Below are 23,911 nucleotides of genomic sequence, written 5' to 3'. Positions count from 1 at the left end.
CATGTGAACGATTCCCAATCAAGAGTTTGTGTTCGTACAGGAGGAATCCGATGAGCGATAAAGCGTTGATAGTTGTGATGACTTCATAGCCGACCGTATTGGTCACCCGTGCCCCTTAAAAATCTCAACGTTCAGCCTACAAAGTCCCCTCACAAGGGAGAAACACAAACAGGCGTTATTTATTTTTGTGCCCGTATTGAAACGGCTGTACGCCGTAGGGACCTGAAAAACTCAATTTCCCTGTACAAGAGTACGGGGTGAAGCGTCTGGGTTGACAGGCGTGATATCTTCACGCGTCTTCCAGAAAGGCAACCTTTCTCTCCTAGCTCATGACGATGGCGACGATGATGATGACGATGGTGGTGATGATGATGACTATGATGATGACGATGACCATGAGATAATGATGATGACCATGACGACGATGATGACGATTGTGAAGATGATCATGACGATGAAGACGACTACGACAACGACGACGACGACGGCGGCAGCGGAGCCTCTCACCTCTCGGTCCAGGTTGGCCAACTGAGTAGTGACCACCCCCGTTTGGGCGTTCACGAGGAATGGGTTTCCCGGCGGTTGGGACTCGATGGAGTACACAACCATCGCGTTCAGCGTGTTGGGGTCGTCCGCGTCCGTCGCGTTCAGACGCATCACGAATGTGCCTGCACCGCCGCCGCCGTCGTCACCATCATCAACGAGAATATAATCATTAGACATCGGCATCGCCATCATCAGCACGCGCCTCCGATTAGCACGGTTGGCTACGTGCGGCGCGAAAGACGTTCAACATCCATAAATCATCATGCATGTCTCATCGTGAAGAGCAACATTGCCACCATCAGCATCGCGATCGTCATGAATATCATCATCATGTCACCATCATCATATCATCGTCACCATCACCATCATGTATATGACAATGACCCCCGAACGAGTCACGTGACCTACGATCCCTACACGTGGATCCCGAACCAGTCACGTGACCTACGATCTCTACACGTGACCCCTGAACCCGTCACGTGACCTACAAAACATCCACGTGATTGCCGAACCAGTTACATAATCACGTAATCCCCCCCCCCCCCCGACATCTGCCCGTGACCCCCCCAAGCCCCCCGCCCCCCCCCCCCCCCGCGTCCGAGGCCTCACCCGCGGGGCTCATTTCGTCGACGGTGCCACTCAGGGACGACAGGACGAAGATAGGGGGGCAGTCGTTCTCGTCCTCAACGTCCACCACCAGGTTAGCCGGTTCCTCCACATCGGTCATGGAGCGATCCATCGCGTGCACCGTCATCTGCGGAGGAAGGGGGGGGGGGTCCCGGAGGGTCGCCGGGATGGACGATGGGAAGGGGGCAGGCGGGGGGGGGTTGGGGATGATAGGGGGTGAGGGGGGGGGTAGCGGTGTTTAATGTCTCCGCTTAGCACGGTCGGCTACGCACGCTGCAAAATAAATTCAACTTACATCTCGCTACAGTGGCGAGATGTTAACTACCTCGCCTGGTATACAGCAGGTCTTGGGTTCGTGTGTTCCATCCCGACCCTGACGCCTGCTGTATATTTGGAGCTCTCTCCCTGTGTTGATCGCGTGGATTTTTCTCCGGGTCCTCCGGTTTTTACTTCCACATTTAGAATCAACGTCGCGCGTTTAGAGTGTTTAGCTGCTGTACATTTCCACGTGATAAGCCACTTCGTCGAGTTATCATTTGTGGCCAGGTCGCTTCTGAAAAAGAGACGTGTCGCACAGTGGGCCTTTCCTCGTAAAATGAAAAAGAGTTTAGAGTTTATTATTACTGCTACTGCTACAGTATTATTCTAGTGATTTTACTCGTTTAGCCAGGAAAGCCTCCCCGAATCTCAAGACTCGTTTACAGGAGGGTCCTGTCCCGTTTTCACAGTAGAGGGGGGCGATGCTGCTGCTGCTGCTGTGGGTGAGATGCCAATCGAATAACTGGCAGCTGTAAATTTCTACACGACGAGCCAATTCGTTAAAACTATTAAACTAAAACTTTGTATTTTCCGAGGCAAAGCCCACTGAGCTATATGGCCTTTTCTTTTTAAATCCTTTATATTAAGTTCACTTGCTTGCTTGCGCGCTTACGACCGTGCAAATCTTTCGGTCGTTTTTTAACCCACTTCCCGTGATCCAATCGAGCTGACATTTTGCACACATACTCGTTGTGCGTGACAATTGCTTTTCCTAAATTTTACACTTTTTAGGAAAAAATAAATTATATTTAATTACCAATTGCTTAATGGTGGCAGGCAATCATCTGACCAATAGGTGGCAGCCATCTCAAGCCAGAGGACGAGAGGACTCTAGCCGCCACGCATATAAAGGATTTATAGTGAAAAACTTAGTTATTACGGGTTAATTTTTCAGAAGCGAACTCGCCACAAATTAAAAGCTCAAGTGACTTATCACGTGGAAATGTACAACAGCCACAAACTCTCAAAGCACACTTCTAAATGGGGAGGGAAAAACAGCAGGACGCGGAAAAAAATCCACGCGACCACGGGGAGAGAGACACGCAAACTCCGAATAGCTTGCAGCTCTTCCCCCAGCACGTCCGATTCGCATGGTTGGCTACGTACGGTGCGAAAGAAGTTCAACATGCAGTACATGCGTACAGGCGTCAGGGACGGGATCGAACCCATGAACCTCCTGCATACCAGGCGAGGGAGTTAACATCTCCTAGCCATCGCGGCGCCCAACACGACGGAGCTGTGGCGGTAATCTGCCCCAGTGGTGACCTCCGTGAGTGGCGCAAAACACACACGGAGCACGCGTGTTGGGGTGGCAGAGGTGTGGGTTGATGATGAATGGGCGGTGGCTCTCCGTAAACGGTTGGAAACCGTGGATTTAATCAGTTGCAGCCTTCACTCAAAGAGGGTGGGAGGCAGTGTCACACCCCACACATATCCACACCCACCCACACATATCCACACCCACCCACATCCACCCACCCCCCCCACACACACACACACCCACCCACCCACACACACCCCCCCCCCACACACACACACCCCACCCACGCCCCCACTCCCCCACCCACACACACACACTCACCCACTCACCCACACCCACCAACCCACCCACAACCCACCCACCACCCACACACACTCACCAACCCACCCACACCCACCCACACACTCACCACCCACCCACACCCACCCACACACACACCACCCCTCACCCACACCCACACACACACACACACCCCACCCACCCACCCAACACACTCACTCACCACCACCCCACCCCACCACACACACTCACCAACCCACCCACACCCCCCCACCACACACACCAAACCCACCCCCCCACACCACACACCCACACCCCCACCCACACCACACCCACCCCCACCCCACCCACACACCCCCCCCCCACCACACCCACACCCACACCCCCACCCACACCCACAACCCCCACCCACACCCACACCCCCACACACACTCACCAACCATCCACACTCCCACACCCACCAACACTCCCACACCCACCAACACTCCCACACCCACCAACCCACTCACCCACACACACCCACCAACCCACCCACACACACACACACCACATACACCCACACACATACACCCACACACACACACCCACATACACACTCACACACACCTACACTCCCACACCCACCAACACCCCACACCCACCAACACCCCCACCCACACCCACCCACGCCCCCACACCCACCCACCCACACCCACCAACCCACCCACACCCACCCACACCCACACACACTCACCCACACACCACCCACCAACCACCCACATCCACCCACATCCACCCACACCCCCCCACACAAAGACAAAGATCCCCCAAATAGCCTTAACAGACTGTAGGGGCAAGTGCTGTTAGCGAGCACCTATGAAGGCCGGAACGGTACACGAGGGGGTGGGTGGCCAGCACCACGCCCGACCGCCTTTGTCTCCCTAGCGGCGATGTTTACACACCGCACCAGGTACTCATTTGAGGCTGAGTCGACCTAGGGGAGGCCCAGGACCGGTTCAGATAATCGTCACTGGTGTTTGCCGTGAGCGGGAATCGAACCCGGGTCGCCAGGTTCGTAGTGCAGCGCGCTGACCGCTACACCACCGCTCCCCATACACACACCAACCCACCCACACCCATCCACACCCCCACACTCACACCCACACAGCCTGGAGTCTCAACTCCAGCGCTAGGGCCGTGCGCGTCACGCTCAGCCCCCCCCCCCCCACCTATCAACTTTAAGCGTCACGACCACTGACACCAAAGGCAAAGATCCCCCGTATAGCCTCAACAGACTGATGGGGCAAGTGCTGCTAGCGAGTAGCGCCTATGAAGGCCGGATGGGCACAACGAGGGATGGGTGGCCAGCACCACGCCCGGCCGCCTTTGTCACCCCAGTGGTGATGTTGTTTACACCGCGCCAGCTACTCATTCGAGGTTGAGTCGACCTAGGGGAGGCCCAGGAACCGGTTCAGATAATCGACACTGGCGTTGGTGTTGGCCGTGAGCGGGGATCGAACTCGGGTCCTCTGCCGGGTTCGTGGCGCAGCGTAGCAACCACCACCACTACCATCTCCACCACCACCTCCACCACCTCCACCACTACCACCTCCACATCCACCACCTCCACCACCTCCACCACACTACCACCTCCACCACCACCATCTCCATCACCTCCACCACTCCACACTACCACCTCCACATCCACCACCTCCACCACTCGACACTACCACCTCCACATCCACCACCTCCACCACCTCCACCACTCCACACTACCACCTCCACATCCACCACCACCTCCACCACTCCACACTACCACCTCCACATCCACCACCTCCACCACCTCCACCACCTCCACCACTCCACACTACCACCTCCACATCCACCACCTCCACCACACTACCACCTCCACATCCACCACCTCCACCACCTCCACCACCTCCACCACTCCACACTACCACCTCCACCACCTCCACATCCACCACCTCCACCACACAACCACTACCACCCCCTCCACCTCCACCACACCACACTACCACTACCACATCCACCACCACCACACTACCACCACCACCACATCCACCACCTCCACCAACACCACACTACCACCACCACCACATCCACCACCACCACACTACCACCCCCTCCACCTCCACCACACCACACTACCACTACCACATCCACCACCACCACACTACCACCACCACCACATCCACCACCTCCACCAACACCACACTACCACTACCACCACATCCACCACCACCACACTACCACCACCACCACATCCACCACCACCACACTACCACCTCCACCACCTCCACCACCACCTCCACCACACTACCACCACCACCACGACCACCACATCCACCACCTCCACTACCTCCACCACTCCGCCACTCCACCACCACCACCAGCAGCTCCACCACCACCAACTCCACCTCCACCACCACCACCTCCACCACCACCACCACTCCACCACCACACTGCCACCTCCTCCACTCCACCACCACCACCACCTCCACCACCTCCACCACCTCCACCACCACTCCACTACCGCCACCTCCGCCACCTCCACCACCACCACCTCCACCACTCCACCACCACCTCCACCATCTCCACCACCACCTCCACGACCTCCACCACTACCACCACCACAACCTCCACTACCACCACCACCGTCTCTGACAGCCGACACCGCAGCAGCCTCGGCGTTTGCAATCCGCCCGGCCGTGGGGGGGGGGCGGGGGCCGATGCGGGGCGGTGACCCTGGGGCCTCGGAGCGGCGGGGTGGGTGGATGGTGGGTGGGTGGGGGGTTGGGGGGTGTGGGGGGGTGGGTGGTGGGTGGGGGTTGGGGTGGTGGGTGGGGGGTGTGGGGGGGTGGGTGGTGGGTGGGGGTGTGAGCCGGGGCGTGGTTCCTCGGGCTCGACCGGTTTTCCCCAAGCCGAAATAAAGAATCAAATATCAATGATTGCGGGCAATGTGTCACAATCATGCTGCTGCTGCTGTTGTCCGTGTGTTCACGTGGTGTTCCAACAGTTGCTTCGATATCTATGCGGCAGGGCCACCCTGCCGAGTCGCAGGACTATTTAATATTTTTATGATTACACGCTTTTATTTTTTAACTCGCTTCGTCTGTCGTATCCTCAAAAAATAAATCTTGTAACTCAATCTTAATTTTGGAGCTTTCGTGACTGCAGGAATTATTCTTTGGTTTAATTCTTGTAACTCAATTTTTACACATTTGGCAATGTGCTATCGGCTGCAAACTTCGTATAGCTATGTCATACTGATGACAATACTATATTATATCATAAAAAATCCAAAACATATATTTTACAACTTTTTACACGCTTTTATTTAACGTATTGCTAGTGTTATATCCAAAAATATTGTAACTCAATTTCAACCGTATTCCCAATGTCGTATCGACTGCAAACTTCGTATACTTATGTGATACTAACGACAATACTATATTCTAGCATAAAAAATAATAAATGTATATTTTTAAACATTTTTTATATGTTATGTTTCGGCTTGGGTCTAATTGTCCACGGTCAACTGACGTTGGCTGTAATTGGCCACGGTCCCTTGCGTTATGGCAAGCTTCGGGGCCACTTCCTGGAGTCGTGGAGTTCTTCCATTACTAGTACATTTCATAAAAGCGTGTTTTAAAAAAAAGTTTTTTTTTAAATATTACTTATTTTGAAGAGGGTCCTGCCCCTGCCATATTTTGGCGTTTGTCCGTAAGATCATTTCAACGTCCAATTAACGACGACGAGTCGCGTTTATTATTCTGTTTGCACTCGGTCACATATTCACTTTAAGATGTTTTTTTGTTCATGTTTTTGTTTTTTGTTTGTTGCGGTTGCGAATGGCTCACAGGGCTATACCTAATAAATGAACTTGAACTTGAACATGCGGAGGACGAAACCGGAGCACCCCGCAGAGAAAACCTCCACGCCTTGCGAGAGGGGGCAACGCTCTATCCCCCTCTCCCAACCCCGTACAAATGGAAGCAACAGATGGCGATGAGTCCACACACTCTGCTGCTGTACCACCACCGCCTGCTACCTGGCAGAGTCAGGGGTAGGGCTCCTCCTTGACACCCACCCAAGAGAAGGGAGTTTCGCAACCCATCTGTGCGTGATCCACCAACCTTTGCTGCTGCCTACGCAGTAGCTCACATCAGCCACGCCTACGTGCAGAGTGTGGCCACCGTCACCACCACCACTACCGTGTAGGGGCTGTAAGGGTTTCAACGGCCATCCGAACGGCAAAATTGTCCGACGTTTCACTCCACGCACCGGGAGTTGCTTCGGTTATTGAAGCGCAGTTGACGAAGTTGCTCCCGGAACGGGGGGCAGCGGGGGGTCCACCCCTACCCCCTAACATCTCGCATCGGTGGCGAGGAGACGTGATCTCTCCCACGCCCGGTGCGCAGGAAGTCCATGGGTTCAATCCCAGACCCTGACGATGCCTTTTGTTAAGTTGCGAGTTGGCGTGCTGTTTCTACCCCTGTTCTGCAAAAGCTGTGTACGGAGCGGTGGCGCTGCGAACCCGGTGGCCCGAGTTCGATTCCCGCTCACGGCCAACACCGGTGGCGATTATCTGAACCGGTCTTGGGCTTCGCCTAGGTCGACTCAGCCTCAAACGAGTAACCTGGCGCGGTGTGCGGTAAACGTCGCCACTGGGGAGACAAACGCGGCCAGGCGTGGTGCCAGCCACCCACCCCCTCGTGTACCGTATTGTGGGGGGGGGGGGGCGCTGGGGGGGGGGCTGGGGGGTTAACTGCCCCCCCCCCATCTCTCCACTTCCTCTCGACGCCTCCGCGGAGGAGCTGCGAGTGGCCCGAGGCCGAACGGTCGCCGGCCAAATGCCAATTGCTCACCGAGAGAAACGTTTTTGTAACCACAGCACCCAATAATAACCAACCCAATTGCCATGGTGACCGCTCTGAGAATTCTTCCACTGCAGGTGGGAGACGCAAGCACGCGGCTCGCCCAACAGGTTCCCTGTCACCGCCTAGCGAGACTCACCGCCTCCCGGCGAGACTCACCACCTCCCAGCGAGACTCACCGCCGCGTAGCGAGACTCACCACCGCGTAGCGAGACTCACCGCGTAGCGAGACTGCTTCTCGCGGTCAAGGACGGAGGTGACCCAGACTTTGCCGTCGTTGTCAATGGTGAAAAGACCTCTGGGGTCCTGGCTGGCCCCTGGGCCCTCCAGCCGGTAGGTGAGCGGATAGAACTGGAGCTTGTCCGAGACGTACTGGGGGAGTACATGAAGATGAACACGCACGGTTGAAGACATGTGATGAAGATGCACGATGAACACGCACGATGTACACGCAAGATGAATGACACGCGCGGTTAGCATCACAGCAGCTGCTGCCCCCCCCCGCCACCCTGCAAGGCTTCTGTTGTGGTGGGGGGCTGTTAGGGGATGAGCCCCCTCCGTCCCCTATTATTTGACAGCTTAGCCCCCCCCCCCGCCGCTTCTCGCCTGAGCCGTGTTAAAGTCTCCAAGTGTGCGAGACGTGGCTCGTGCCGTACGCAGCTGGAAGCTGGCCTGCGTTCAATCGCCTCAGTGTCACGCGTAGCAGCGAGGCTTTCGCGACCGATGTTATCCGTAAAAAGAGGGCTTTTGTTTCTTGCGTTCGATCGCGTTAATTTTAATGGGTCGCTAAACTCGCCACCAGCCTGGCGCGGCCCAATTAGTCAGGTTTGTCACGTAAACTTCAGCACACCGACAGTAAACCCACAACTGCGCCGGTTAGTGCTGAACTGGTAACCAATTTGCGCATTTTGTTTACGTGGCAAACCTTACCGATTGGCCGTGTCGGGTGGGTGGTGGGTTTAACGACGCATTTATATTCACGCGATGCAACCCAGAAAGAAAAACACCTTGATTACGGGCGCCTCTCTCTCTCTCTCTCTGTGGAGTTTTTGTGCTTTCTCTCTCTCTCTCTCACTCCAATGGGGTCTCCACTCTCCTCCAGTAGCTGACAGCGGACATTAAACCCCCACTCAAATGTCACTGGCATTGGGCCAAAGCCATCAACATGTGGGCCTCAACTGGTGAAATAAAAAAAATGTGTCTGACCAAGATTATTCTGATAGTTTGTAAATGTCCCTTGGGTCCAGCTGATTTCTCTCTCCATCGCGGTGTCAATCGCTGTCACGGTGGCCCCCCACACAACAGCTCCGCGCGGCTCTGTTTCGGCACGATTTCTGGCTTTTCTGCTTCATGCACGTACCTTCGTACGTACGATTAACTCCTTTCAAGAGGTCGCAAACGGGTTTTGATTCCTTACCCGTACTCGTACCCGGCCGCACCAGGGTCGCAAACGGGTACCCTTACCCGTACGTACCTGTACCCTACCCGTACCCGGCCGGGCACGGGTAGGGTACGGGTATCGGGTACCCGATTTCGACCTCTGGGATGAAGCCATGTTGCCGGCGTGGGTGGGTTGATTCTAGGACCTTGCATTGTGAGAAGAGACAAGACCTTGGGAAATGAGTGACAAACGGTTACTCACCAGTGACTCACGGCCTACCCGTACCCGTACCCGGCCGCACCAGGGTCGCAAACGGGTACCCGTACCCGGCCGGGTACGGGTAGCCGGGTATCGAGTCGGGTACGGGTATCGGGTACCTGGTTGCGACCTCTGCTCCTTTCGCACAGCACGGCTGGCTGCGCACGGCGCGAAAGAAGCTCAACGCACGCACATCATACAATCCGAGAACGGGGAACGGGGATCCCTGCGCAAAGCCTCGCATCGAAGCCAGGTCCGTCTGGTGTCTGCGTGGCCTCACCGTGGTCACGTAGATGGGGTAGGGTTTCGGGGCGTTCTCTTTGGCCTGTGGAGTCGGCGCCTGCCAAAGCCTCTTCACTCTTTTGAGGGAATCCGCCTTTTGGGAGAGAAAACGACGACAATGACGATATTAGACGTTGCGGCGTTGCTGAAGCGCTTGCCCCAACGGTCTGTCGAAAGCCACGCGGGGTTACCTTTGCCCTATTTGTGTCCAATCCCTGGTCAGCTGGCCCTAAACCTCGACGAGCAAATCACCGATCCGTGTGACAACACTCGCAACGTGACGTTTCACAATTGTCTCCTCGTGCGCAGCGAGACCACGAATCAAACTTGGCGCAGCGTTCTCACCCAAACTTTCACTGGCACGGCTTGCGTGACCTAATGAGGTGTCCATAAGAGGGTTTTTTAGGGGTTAGATCGCGTAAATATATAAATGTGTCGTTTTAAACCCGCCACTACCACCCGACACAGCCAACTAGTAAGGGTTGTCACGCAAACAGAACGTGCCAATTCGTCACTAGTACGTGTTTAATGAGGTGTCGCAGAAACCTTTGCATTTCCATTCCGTGGCAAAGCCTTAAAACTCTCAACTATTACCACTGTTTAGATTTGAAGCTTTCGTGACTGCAGGAATCCATACTCTGGTTCTTTCGGTAAAGTCACGTAGGTAGAAAATAAAATAAATGACGACGTTTCGATTGCAACACAAGCAATCATCATCAGCGTCCACGCAGAGCCCCCCCCCCCCTCTCTCTCTCCCCCCTTGCCCCTCCCCCCCTTTCTTACCTATATAACCTCTTAACACGACATCTCTCTCCCACTTTAGCAAAAACAATTATTGCTGTGGTTTTCCCACCTGATGACGATTGCTTGTGTTGCAAGCGAAACGTCGCGATTCATTTTATTTCATACCAACGTGACTTTACCGAAAGAACCAAAGAGTATCACCACTCTCTTACCACTGCTACCCGAGCTGGAACCCTATGATCCGGCAAATTCGCCACCGCATCGCGCGGCGCTTTCAGACGCGCTTCTTGCGGCCGTCTGGAACGCTCTTCCTTACGAAATTGGGAAGAGCTATGCCACTTTATTATTCCATTGGTACCTCATTTGTCAGTAAAAAATATGATAAAATGAGGTACCAATGGTGTAAATGCTTACCCCGAGCTCTCATACTCTGATGGTGCATTGTCTTTGAGTTGTGCGCCTTTTGGCGTCATCTGGCCCAACACCATGTGAGACTAAGCTCTAAGGAAAGCTGTCTCGGGTGTGGACCAATCAACTTCAAGGACAGTGCATTTATTATCAGAGATGTGTTTTTTGTTTGCATTACTGACTGCAGGTATTGTGGTCTATGCAAACATGACTCCTCGTAAAAAAGGTGTCAGTTTTGTTGCCAGATAGAAGGGTAAAAAACCAATGATCACTTTATTATTATCGAGGCAATCCGCGGGGTCCGTTAAACCGCCGTGCCAGGTCGCGCGAGCGCCGTCAACATGAGCTGAACCGGTTATGGAAAGCGGGGGGGGGGGGGTAGAGAGACAAGGAGTGACAGGCCCCACTGCCCCAAACACCACCGGGGGGGGGGGGGGGTTAGGGTGTCAGCATTTAAGTCGAGGGGGTGGACGAGGGGTAGGAAGGGGTGTACGACGAAACTCACAAAGAGAAACGTAAGTGACGCGTGGGGGGGGCGGATAAAGAGCGAACTCGTATCTCTCCTCCAGCCCTCCGAGTCCGTCCTGCGTTTTATCCCGCGGAGGGTGGGGGGGGGGGTTTGCACCCCTCTCATCATCGGTCCCCGTCTAGCCAACACTCCGTCCGGCTGACTTATTTCAGATGTTGTGTAGGGGGGGGGGGGACCATCTGGCCTGAAATTCTTCCCCTCCGTTCCCCTTTGAGCTAATGGCTCAGGTGTCTTCCTTCATCTTCAGTCTTCGTCTTCATCTTCTTTCGTGCGGCTGCTGACGGAGATGCGAGAGCGACGACTACGGGAGCAGGCGCAGCGCATCGCTCCAACGTCCATATCACTGGTCAACAAAAAAAAAACATTTTTTTCTGGCCTGGACTTTTGCAGCTGTTTTAGACTAATTTCAGGGTGCCGACTCACGTTTCAACGGATCGTTTCAAGCGCAATAGGCCAAACAGGAACTCTCCAATTAGCAGGACCCTCTTGCGTAGGAGGAGGGTCACGAGGCTCTCTCCCGGGTGGTGGAACGACTCCCGTTGCCGGCTGCGGATGTGACCGTTTTGAGTTGCTGCAGCTCCTTCATCCAAAATCGGTGGGGGGGGGGCGCGGGATATACACGCGCGGCGGTCGGATACGCGACGTCACCGCGGCACCGGCTGGCACAGGCTGGCGGGTGGTGCCGGCTGGCACAGGCTGGCGGATGGCCCCGTGCCATGCGCTCGAAGGGAACGCCACGACCGTTGGAACGATCGACTCCGTACGCGACCGCCCGCAGCGCAATTGGCAGGCGGACGCAACAGACGTCGTTTGATGAAACAGCGCTCCCAAATGACATTTTATTCAAAATCACGGCCGACCCTCTACCCCACCCCACCACCCTTTGCAGGCCCGAGCAGGCCGAAACATGCACGGCCACTCACGGCGCGCCACACAACATCGCGATGTCGTGGCGTGAGGTCTCGGCACCTTACGGGGAGCGGTGGCGCGAGTGGCCGCCGCGATGAACTGAGCTACGAACCCCCAGCGGTGGACCCGAGTTCGATTCCGCCCGCGACCCCCGATCACGACCGAATTTGCGTACAGGAGGATCTGGAACTCCCACAGGTCGGCTCGGCCTAAAAAGAAACGCAGCCCGGTGTGGTGGCAGCCCACCCATCGACCCACCCGCCCTCTCGTATGCAGTGCTGCCCATCCTTCGTAAGGTGTTCATTAAAGATTAGCACCTCCGATTAGCACGGTTGGCTACGGAGGTTGTGAAAGACGTTCAACGTACAAAGGCAAAGATCCCCCGTGTAGCCCTAACAGACTGTTGGGGACAAGTGCTGTTAGTGAGAACCTATGAAGGCCGACACGGCACACGAGGGGGTGGCTGGCTAGCGTCACGCCCGGCCGCCTTTATCTCCCCAGTGGCGACGTTTACACACGATATTAGTCACTGGAGCTGCGCATTTTTAAATCTAAATCATCTACATTGAAACTGTATTTATTTAGAACAGCTTTTTGATTGTTGAACCTCATTCGCGCCGTACAAAGCCAACCGTGCTGATCGGAAGTGCGGGGAGAAGGGTAGCAACAAACTCGACGCGAAAAGCAGTTCGAAAGAAATTACGTTCTCAGTCTGGATGATGATTTAAAAAGTGCAACAGCACCAGTGGCTTCCCAATATCGGAAGAGAGAGCGTTCCAGACGGCCACGCGATGCGGTGACCGCCGCCTTTGTTCTACGGCCAGCCAGAAGCCGCCGCTTCGAGGGCGAGAGAAGTTCGCGCGACGATGGTTTATCCTCTGTGACGAGGTCGACGAGGCACTGTTGGTTCTAGATTTGAAGCTTTCGTGACTGCCAGGATTCATATTCTTAGGATTTTTCGGTAAAGTCACGTAGGTGAAAAATTAAAATTAATAAAAGTCAAATAAAAATAAAATAAAATAAAAATCACGACGTTTCGGAAGCAACACAAGCTTCCGTCTTCAGGTGGAACCGTCACAGCACGATAGCTGTATCAAGTAAATGAGAGATTACAAGAGAAATCTAGAATTAATACCCTCTACGGGGAGGAATTCCACCTATCTGTTAAGAGTTTTTAGCAGACAACGAGACAAGAAGTCACAGCTTCTCGAGACACTGGCCTTCCTCAAGAGATGCCGAGATAACAAGGTAATATCTCTTGTAATCTCTCATTTACTTGATACAGCTATCGTGCTGTGACGGTTCTACCTGAAGACGGAAGCTTGTGTTGCTTCCGAAACGTCGTGATTTTTATTTTATTTTAATTTTACTGTTATTAATTAAAAATTTTTACCTACGTGACTTTACCGAAACAACCTAAGAATATGAGGTACTGTTGGTCCACCTGTGACAAGCACGTTGTGTGCAACGAGTGCGATACATAGCTTGTCATGGATCTCTGTGGAGCTGTACGAATCTGCGTATAGCGACTTATAGCTGGCACAATGCATTGTGGGAAGGTGTGTTCTAGAGAGGTCAAATAAGGGGGCCACATGCCTAGGGGCCAATGCAGCCCCCCCAAGCCCCCCCCCATAACCCCGCAAGCCCCCCCCAACCACCCCCCCCAATCGGCAACTCTCTTGTTTTTATTACACGCTTTCTATTAACTCACTCTTGTCTGTTGTTGTTGTCGTATCCTCAAATCTTGTAACTCAGTTTTAACCCACTTCCCAATGTGGTATCGACTGCAAACTTGGTATACTTGTGTCATACTGATGACAATACTATATTCTATCATAAAATAATTAATATATATTTTTAAACATTCTTTTTTACATGTTATGTTTCGGCTTGGCTCTAATTGTCCACGCTCAACTGACGTTGGCTGTAATTGGCCACGGTCCCTTACGTTGTGGCAAGCTTCGGGGCCACTTGCTGGAGTTGTGGAGTTCTGCCATTACTAGTACATTTCTAAAAAGCGTGTTTTTTTTAAAAAGTTGTTTTTATACATTACTAATTTTCTGACTGCAGTGCATTTCTGGGGCACAGGGCGTATGGCAAGTACAGTGTGGAGCAGAACTATGACACCAAAATCAACAAAATGGAACAGTGTCGGGTTCAGGTTTTTCGCCTGGCAAGCACCACTAACGTTACGTTTCACGTGAAGTGGAGGTGTTCAGTTTAGTTCAGTCCCGCCTACTGAACGGCCTTCAGTTTCAATGTCAAGCAGCGGACTTCTCATCCTCCCACCCCCCATAGGTCAAGTGAAAGCCACGCACTGACACGTTGCTGGGGCTCTGTGTGGCTGTGTGACTGTGTGAGTGTGTGGCTGTGTGACTGTGAGACTGTGTGAGTGTGTGACTGTGAGACTGTGTGACTGTGTGACTGTGTGAATGTGTGAGTGTGTGACTGTGTGAATGTGTGAGTGTGTGACTGAGTGACTGTGTGAGTGTGTGACTGTGTGACTGTGAGACTGTGTGAATGTGTGAATGTGTGAGTGTGTGACTGAGTGACTGTGTGAGTGTGTGACTGTGTGACTGTGAGACTGTGTGAGTGTGTGAGTGTGTGACTGAGTGACTGTGTGAGTGTGTGAGTGTGTGACTGAGTGACTGTGTGACTGTGAGACTGTGTGAGTGTGTGAGTGTGTGACTGTGTGTCTGTGTGAGTGTGTGAGTGTGTGACTGTGTGAGTGTGTGACTGAGTGACTGAGTGACTGTGTGACTGAGTGACTGTGTGACTGAGTGGCTGTGTGAGTGTGTGACTGAGTGAGTGACTGTGTGACTGGGTGACTGAGTGACTGTGTGACTGTGAGACTGTGTGACTGGGTGACTGGGTGACTGTGTGACTGTGAGACTGTGTGACTGTGTGAGTGTGTGACTGAGTGACTGTGTGACTGTGTGAGTGTGTGGCTGTGTGACTGTGAGACTGTGTGAGTGTGTGACTGTGAGACTGTGTGACTGAGTGACTGTGTGAATGTGTGAGTGTGTGACTGAGTGAATGTGTGAGTGTGTGACTGAGTGACTGTGTGAGTGTGTGACTGTGTGACTGTGAGACTGTGTGAATGTGTGAGTGTGTGACTGAGTGACTGTGTGAGTGTGTGACTGTGTGACTGTGAGACTGTGTGAGTGTGTGAGTGTGTGACTGAGTGACTGTGTGAGTGTGTGAGTGTGTGACTGAGTGACTGTGTGACTGTGAGACTGTGTGAGTGTGTGAGTGTGTGACTGTGTGTCTGTGTGAGTGTGTGAGTGTGTGACTGTGTGAGTGTGTGACTGAGTGACTGAGTGACTGTGTGACTGAGTGACTGTGTGACTGAGTGGCTGTGTGAGTGTGTGACTGAGTGAGTGACTGTGTGACTGGGTGACTGAGTGACTGTGTGACTGTGAGACTGTGTGACTGGGTGACTGGGTGACTGTGTGACTGTGAGACTGTGTGACTGTGTGAGTGTGTGACTGAGTGACTGTGTGACTGAGTGGCTGAGTGACTGAGTGACTGAGTGACTGAGTGTCTGTATGTCTGTGTGTCTGTGTGACTGAGTGGCTGTGTGGCTGAGTGACTGTGTGACTGAGTGTGTGAGTGTGTGACTGAGTGACTGAGTGTGTGAGTGTGTGACTGAGTGACTGTGTGACTGTGTGAGTGAGTGAGTGGCTGAGTGACTGAGTGACTGTGTGACTGAGTGACTGAGTGGCTGTGTGAGTGTGTGAGTGTGTGACTGTGTGAGTGTGTGACTGAGTGACTGAGTGACTGTGTGACTGAGTGACTGTGTGACTGAGTGGCTGTGTGAGTGTGTGACTGAGTGACTGAGTGACTGAGTGACTGTGTGACTGTGTGACTGAGTGACTGTGTGACTGTGTGACTGAGTGACTGAGTGAATGTGTGTCTGTGTTACTGTGTGACTGTGTGACTGAGTGACTGAGTGACTGTTGACTGAGTGGCTGTGTGGCTGTGTGGCTGAGTGACTGTGTGACTGTGTGTCTGTGTGTCTGTGTGACTGAGTGACTGGGTGACTGGGTGACTGTGTGGCTGTGTGACTGTGTGACTGAGTGACTGTGTGACTGAGTGACTGTGTGAGTGTGTGAGTGTGTGACTGAGTGACTGAGTGACTGTGTGAGTGAGTGACTGTGTGAGTGAGTGACTGAGTGACTCAGTGTCTGTGTGTCTGTGTGGCTGTGTGACTGAGTGGCTGTGTGGCTGAGTGACTGTGTGACTGTGTGACTGAGTGACTGAGTGTGTGAGTGTGTGACTGAGTGACTGTGTGACTGTGTGAGTGAGTGAGTGAGTGACTGAGTGACTGAGTGACTATGTGACTGAGTGTCTGTGTGGCTGTGTGACTGTGTGACTGAGTGGCTGTATGGCTGTGTGACTGTGTGAGTGAGTGACTGAGTGACTGATTGACTGAGTGACTGAGTGACTGTGTGTCTGTGTGACTGTGTGACTGAGTGACTGAGTGACTGTGTGACTGTGTGACTGAGTGACTGAGTGACTGTGTGTCTGCGTGACTGCGTGAGTGTGTGAGTGTCTCTGCGTGACATGTGATTCATGACTGGGGCTGTGGTCGCTGATTTTGAAGTGACAGAAACACCGGTTTGGACATGTCTGTGCGGCAAACCCACCGGAGGCGTTGGGGCAAATCAACCGCCGAGGCGTTTACCGGTTTCAACCAATGCAGTGGAGGCCGCCGCATCTGCACGCGACGCTGATGAGCCCGACAAACGACGAAGCCAACTGAATGAAGAGGCTCACAAAGACGCCGAATAGATGCCGGGGTGGATTTCGATTTAAAGCTTTCGTGACTGCAGGGATTCATATTCGTGGTTCTTTCGGTAAAGTCGCGTAGAAGGGAAATAATAAAATTATAAAAATTTACATTTTCATTCTCACACCTGATGATGATTGCTTGTGTTGCAATCGAAACGTCGTGAGAATTGTATTGTTTTATTTTTTATTATTTTATTATTTCCCTTCTACGTGACTTTACAGAAAGAGCCAATAATATGGGTGCTGGGTGGCTAAAGATTTTGGCTGACCGTCGAACAAACACGGTCACCGCATCGCTCGCGCGGCCGTCTGGAACGCTCTTCCCTCCCGATATTCGGAAGGCACTGGGAGCTACTCCACTCTCAACAATTACCACTGTTTAGATTTGAAGCTTTCGTGACTGCAGGAATCCATACTCTGGTTCTTTCGGTAAAGTCGCGTAGGTAGAAAATAAAATAAATGACGACGTTTTGATTGCAACACAAGCAATCATCATCAGCGTCCACGCAGCGCCCCCCTCCCCCTACCCCCCCTCTCCCCCCCGTTGCCCCTCCCCATTTCTTATCTATGTAATCTCTTACCACGGCATTTCTCTCCCACTTCAGCAAAAAAAATATTGCTGTGGTTTTCCCACCTGATGATGATTGTTTGTGTTGCAATCGAAATATTACGATTCATTTTATCATACCTACGTGACTTTACCGAAAGAACCAATAATATGGGTGCTGGGTGGCTAAAGATTTTGGCTGACCGTCGAACAAAGACAGTCACCGCATCGCTCGCGCGGCCATCTGGAACGCTCTTCCCTCCCGATATTCGCAAGCCACTGGGAGCACCGCCACTTTTGAATCGAGATTGAAAACGAATTTCTTCACAAATCCTTTTGGTGTTTAGATTGTTGTCCTTCTCTCCCAGCGCACCTCCGAATCGCACGTACGGTGCGAAAGAAGTCCAACACGCATTACCGCTTAATTTGCAAAATCAGGTAATTGCTTCGATTGCATAACGAGAAACTGATAACACACACGGACAAAGGCTGACGTAACCACGGCTTGGCTGGCGCAAGATCGCGGGGCATTAGGGACACACGCATGGGACAAGCCGACACACACACATCACGCACGCAAGCGAGGGGCGTTCCATTATTCATGGGCTGCGTCATGGCAAGTGGGGTCGACCAGATAGCAGCGAGCACTGCGCTTGAATATGCACGCGTTATTCAATAGCATTGTGTGTGTACTGTGTGTGTGTGTACTGTGTGTGTGCCTTTGTGTACTGTGTCTGTGTGTACTGTGTGTGTGTGTACTGTGTGTGTGTCTGTCTATGTGTCTGTACTGTGTGTTTATATCGTAGTTTAGTGGTAATTAATTGAGGGTGTAGGGGTTACCAGCCCCTCGTACCCGTCCAGAGCCCCCGTTTAGCCACTGTGGTGGTCACAGACGCCATGAGGGGAGAGGCCAATGGGCATTGGACCTCCCCACATAAAATTGTCCACGACAGTGTTGCCCGTCCGGCACCGCGAGGAGGTAGGGGGTTGTTTTGCCCCATGTCACCTCCACTGCCCCATGTCACCTCCACTGCCCCATGTCACCTCCACTGCCCCATGTCACCTCCACTGCCCCACGTCACCTCCACTGCCCCATGTCACCTCCACTGCCCCACGTGACCACCACTGCCCCATGTCACCTTCACTGCCCCATGTCACCTCCACTGCCCCATGTCACCTCCACTGCCCCACGTCACCTCCACTGCCCCATGTCACCTCCACTGCCCCACGTGACCTCCACTGCCCATGTCACCTCCACTGCCCCATGTCACCTCCACTGCCCATGTCACCTCCACTGCCCCATGTCACCTCCACTGCCCCACGTGACCTCCACTGCCCCACGTGACCTCCACTGCCCATGTCACCTCCACTGCCCATGTCACCTCCACTGCCCATGTCACCTGCACTGCCCATGTCACCTCCACTGCCCATGTCACCTCCACTGCCCCATGTCACCTCCACTGCCCCATGTCACCTCCACTGCCCCATGTCACCTCCACTGCCCCACGTGACCTCCACTGCCCATGTCACCTCCACTGCCCCATGTCACCTCCACTGCCCATGTCACCTCCACTGCCCCATGTCACCTCCACTGCCCCATGTCACCTCCACTGCCCCACGTGACCTCCACTGCCCATGTCACCACCACTGCCCCATGTCACCTCCACTGCCCCATGTCACCTCCACTGCCCCATGTCACCACCACTGCCCCATGTCACCTCCACTGCCCCATGTCACCTCCACTGCCCATGTCACCTCCACTGCCCCATGTCACCTCCACTGCCCCATGTCACCTCCACTGCCCCATGTCACCTCCACTGCCCCATGTCACCTCCACTGCCCCATGTCACCTCCACTGCCCCACGTCACCTCCACTGCCCCATGTCACCTCCACTGCCCCACGTGACCTCCACTGCCCATGTCACCTCCACTGCCCCATGTCACCTCCACTGCCCCATGTCACCTCCACTGCCCCATGTCACCACCACTGCCCATGTCACCTCCACTGCCCCATGTCACCTCCACTGCCCCATGTCACCTCCACTGCCCCACGTGACCACCACTGCCCCATGTCACCTCCACTGCCCCATGTCACCTCCACTGCCCCATGTCACCTCCACTGCCCCACGTCACCTCTACTGCCCCATGTCACCTCCACTGCCCCACGTGACCTCCACTGCCCATGTCACCTCCACTGCCCCATGTCACCTCCACTGCCCATGTCAGTCACCTCCACTGCCCCACGTGACCTCCACTGCCCATGTCACCTCCACTGCCCATGTCACCTCCACTGCCCATGTCACCTGCACTGCCCATGCCACCTCCACTGCCCATGTCACCTCCACTGCCCCATGTCACCTCCACTGCCCCATGTCACCTCCACTGCCCCATGTCACCTCCACTGCCCCACGTGACCTCCACTGCCCATGTCACCTCCACTGCCCCATGTCACCTCCACTGCCCATGTCACCTCCACTGCCCCATGTCACCTCCACTGCCCCATGTCACCTCCACTGCCCCACGTGACCTCAACTGCCCATGTCACCACCACTGCCCCATGTCACCTCCACTGCCCCATGTCACCTCCACTGCCCCATGTCACCACCACTGCCCCATGTCACCTCCACTGCCCCATGTCACCTCCACTGCCCATGTCACCTCCACTGCCCCATGTCACCTCCACTGCCCCACGTGACCACCACTGCCCCATGTCACCACCACTGCCCCTTGTCACCACCACTGCCCCTTGTAACCACCACTGCCCCTTGTCACCATTGCTCTGTGCCGTGTACAAAGCGGATTTCATTTCGAGATGTATTGAGAGCCGATAAACGAAAACAACAACAAGAAAATATTTTTTTTTTGGTTACAATGATCATCATATCGGATGACGAAGCTTTAAAAGTGTCTCCCGTTCGTTATCATCGATAACGCATTCAACGTTGCGACAGAATGACTGAATGTCGGGTGATGCATTCATTCGTAGGCCCGAGGCACGGTGCCTATGCTCCTGTGACCTATTTGGTGATAGGGCCCTGGCCACAATCACCACCACGCTTAGAGCAGTCAACATCGCCCGGGTCATCATCATCATCTACAGTAGGCCTCGTCATCGCCACAACATCATCACATCCACCATCATCATCACCACCAACTACACCATCATCATCATCAACATACACTATCATAACCACCACATTATTATCATTACCACCATCAACATCACTACCACCATCATCATCACTACCACCGCCATCATCACTAACACCATCATCACCACCAACTACACCATCATCATCATCTACTATAGTTCAACATACATACACTATCATAACCACCACATCATTATCATTACCATCATCATCATCACTACCACCACCATCATCATCACTACCACCATCATCAACACGACCAACACATCACCACGATCATCATCTACTATAGTTCAACATACATGCAATATAATAACCACCACATTATTAGAATTATCATCATGATCATCACTACCACCACCATCATCATCACTACCACCACCACATCACCACGATCATCATCATCATCATCTACTATAGTTCAACATGCGTACACTGTCATAACCACCACATTATTATCATTACAATCATCATCACTACCACACCATCACCACCACCATCACACTATGCTCATCACAACCACAACCACCACCACCACTAACCACCGCCCACCACCACCACCCACCTGCACCGCATCTGCCGCGCAGGACGCGAACACCAACGCCACCCAGACAGAGGCGCACATGATGACGGTGCCGTAGCTCCATCCTCGAGAACTACCACGAACACCACCACCACCAGCAGCAGCAGCCATGGTGGAGTCTCACGGACGAGGTGGCGTTGCGTAGGAAGCCTCGCGTTCGTCTCTGTGTGTGTGTGCGTCTACGTGTCTCTGTGTGTGAGACCGTGTCTCTGTGTGTGAGACCGTGTCTCTGTGTGTGTGTCCGTCTACGTGTCTCTGTGTGTGTGTCCGTCTGTGTGTGTGTTAGATCGTGTCTCTGTATGTGAGACCGTGTGTGTGTGTGTGTGCGTCTACGTGTCTCTGTGTGTGTCCCCGTCTGTGTGTGTCCGTCTGCGTGTGTGTCTCTGACCGTGTCTCCGTGTGACTGTGTCTCAACGTGTGTCCGCGTGTCCCCTTGCGCGAGACAAAGGCGAGAAAACGCGACCGATAATCCCACTTGAGTCTGCCCGCAGTGGTGTTTGTGTGTTCCTCCTCCTCTCTCTCTGCGGTCAGACTCAGGTGTGGCCTCTTCAGGTGTGGCTCAGGTATCTTGCACCCCCACCCCTCCCCCCACACACCCCATCTGTGGATGACGAGGCCACGCCATCACGAGAGAGTGAGTGAGCAGTCATTGGAAGGATGTTATTAACCAGGTAAAGCCATAACTGTGTTATGTTGTTGCTTCTCTTAACGCATCTTGTTCTTCAAGCTTCCCAGACCCCCCCCCCCAACCTCCGCTCCTGCAGTTGCCGTTTTCCCTCCCGCCTATTGGTCTCTGTGTGAGTCTAAGTCTCTCTGTATTAATCTATGTGTTTTTGCGTGAGTCTATGTCTCTCTGTGTGTCTGTCACTCTGTGTGAGTCTATGTTTCTCTGTATTAATCTATGTGTTTTTGCGTGAGTCTATGTCTCTCTGTGTGTCTGTCACTCTGTGTGAGTCTATCTCTCTCTGTATTAATCTATGTGTTTTTGCGTGAGTCTATGTCTCTCTGTGTGTCTGTCACTCTGTGTGAGTCTATGGGTCTCCTCGTTATGGGTCTCTGTGTGAGTGTACGGGTGTCTGCATAAATCTATGCATATCTGTATGAGTTTATGGGGTCTCTGTGATAGTCTGTGAGTCTCAATGTGAATCTATGTGACTGTGTGAGTCTCTGTGTGAGTCTGTGGGTCTCGATGTGAGTCTATGTGACTGTGTGACTCTGTGAGTCTCCGTGTGAGTCTATGGGTCCCTGTGTGAGTCTATGTCTCTCTGTATTAATCTATGTGTTTTTTCGTGAGTCTATGTCTCTCTGTGTGTCTGTCACTCTGTGTGAGTCTATGTGTCTCTGTGTGAGTATATGGATCTCCTCGTTATGGGTCTCTGTGTGAGTGTATGGGTGTCTGCATAAATCTATGCATCTCTACATGAGTTTATGGGGTCTTTGTTAGTCTGTGAGTCTCAGTGTGAGTCTATGTGACTGTGTGAGTCTCTGTGTTAGTCTGTGGGTCTCGATGTGAGTCTATGTGACTGTATGACTCTGTGAGTCTCTGTGTGAGTCTGTGAGTCTCTGTGTGAGTACATGGGTTCTCTCCGTGTGAGTCTATGGGTCCTTGTGTGAGTCTATGTCTCTCTTTATTAATCTATGTGTTTTTGCGTGAGTCTATCTCTCTCTGTGTGTCTGTCACTCTGTGTGAGTCTATGGGTCTCTGTGTGAGTATATGGGCCTCCTCGTTATGGGTCTCTGTGTGAGTGTACTGGTGTCTGCATATGTCTATGCATATCTATGTGAGTGAATGGGGTCTATGTGTTAGTTTGTGAGTCTATGTGAGTCTATGTGACTGTGTGAGTGTGTGAGTCTCTGTGCGAGTCTCTGTGTATCGGGGTAAAGTGTTGTTATTTGTTGGGGTTGTAGGGGTTTCATGGGGTTGAGCTTCATTGATAATTACGGACACATCAATAGGTAACCCCACCGGTTTCGAATAGGGTTGATTGACATGGGCGAAGAAAAAAAAACCATAACCGCTTTAGGAATCTGGTTACCGGTTCAGGACGTCGGCAAGCACAGGTAAAGTCGATTTTTAAAATTTTCATTTTCAGGAACGACCTTCCAAGATTGAGAATTGCTGCCGCCCCGGGAAATCGAACCGCGGCGAAACTTTCGTTTGCTATCGCCCAGCGCCTTTGCGTACGAGGCATCATCAGCATAATCAACAACAACAACAGCATCATCATCAACAACAGCAGCAGCAGCAGCAAGAGCGAAGAGACGTCATGGGAATGCGAAGGCGACGAACGCGCTCGTGATTCATTGAGGTCAGATCATCGGATGAATCTGCCTCGACGAGGAACCCAAATTTTCCTTGAGTCGTCATCCACGCGGCACACCCAGGCCGACTCGCCCCGAGACAGACACCGCCCTG

At 53.2% G+C, this 23,911-nt stretch overlaps 1 protein-coding gene across 1 annotated transcript; it reads right to left on the bottom strand.

Annotated features, from left to right (window-relative positions):
- Positions 1-231: 231 nt before the first annotated feature.
- LOC133357837 (cadherin-4-like) lies at positions 232-22,042 on the bottom strand. The gene is made up of 6 exons (XM_061575979.1): positions 21,478-22,042; positions 9,828-9,923; positions 8,128-8,280; positions 1,156-1,300; positions 508-668; positions 232-240 (listed from the first exon to the last, which is right to left on the bottom strand). The coding sequence occupies exons 1-6, from the start codon at positions 21,604-21,606 to the stop codon at positions 232-234; spliced, it is 693 nt and encodes a 230-aa protein (XP_061431963.1). The 5' UTR covers positions 21,607-22,042.
- Positions 22,043-23,911: the final 1,869 nt, after the last annotated feature.

Source organism: Lethenteron reissneri, chromosome 60 (genome assembly GCF_015708825.2).
Source record: "Lethenteron reissneri isolate LAM-NWPU_2019-01 chromosome 60, ASM1570882v1, whole genome shotgun sequence".
In the NCBI taxonomy this organism is placed as follows: Eukaryota; Metazoa; Chordata; class Hyperoartia; order Petromyzontiformes; family Petromyzontidae; genus Lethenteron; species Lethenteron reissneri.
This window is presented reverse-complemented; position numbering and strand designations above follow the sequence as displayed.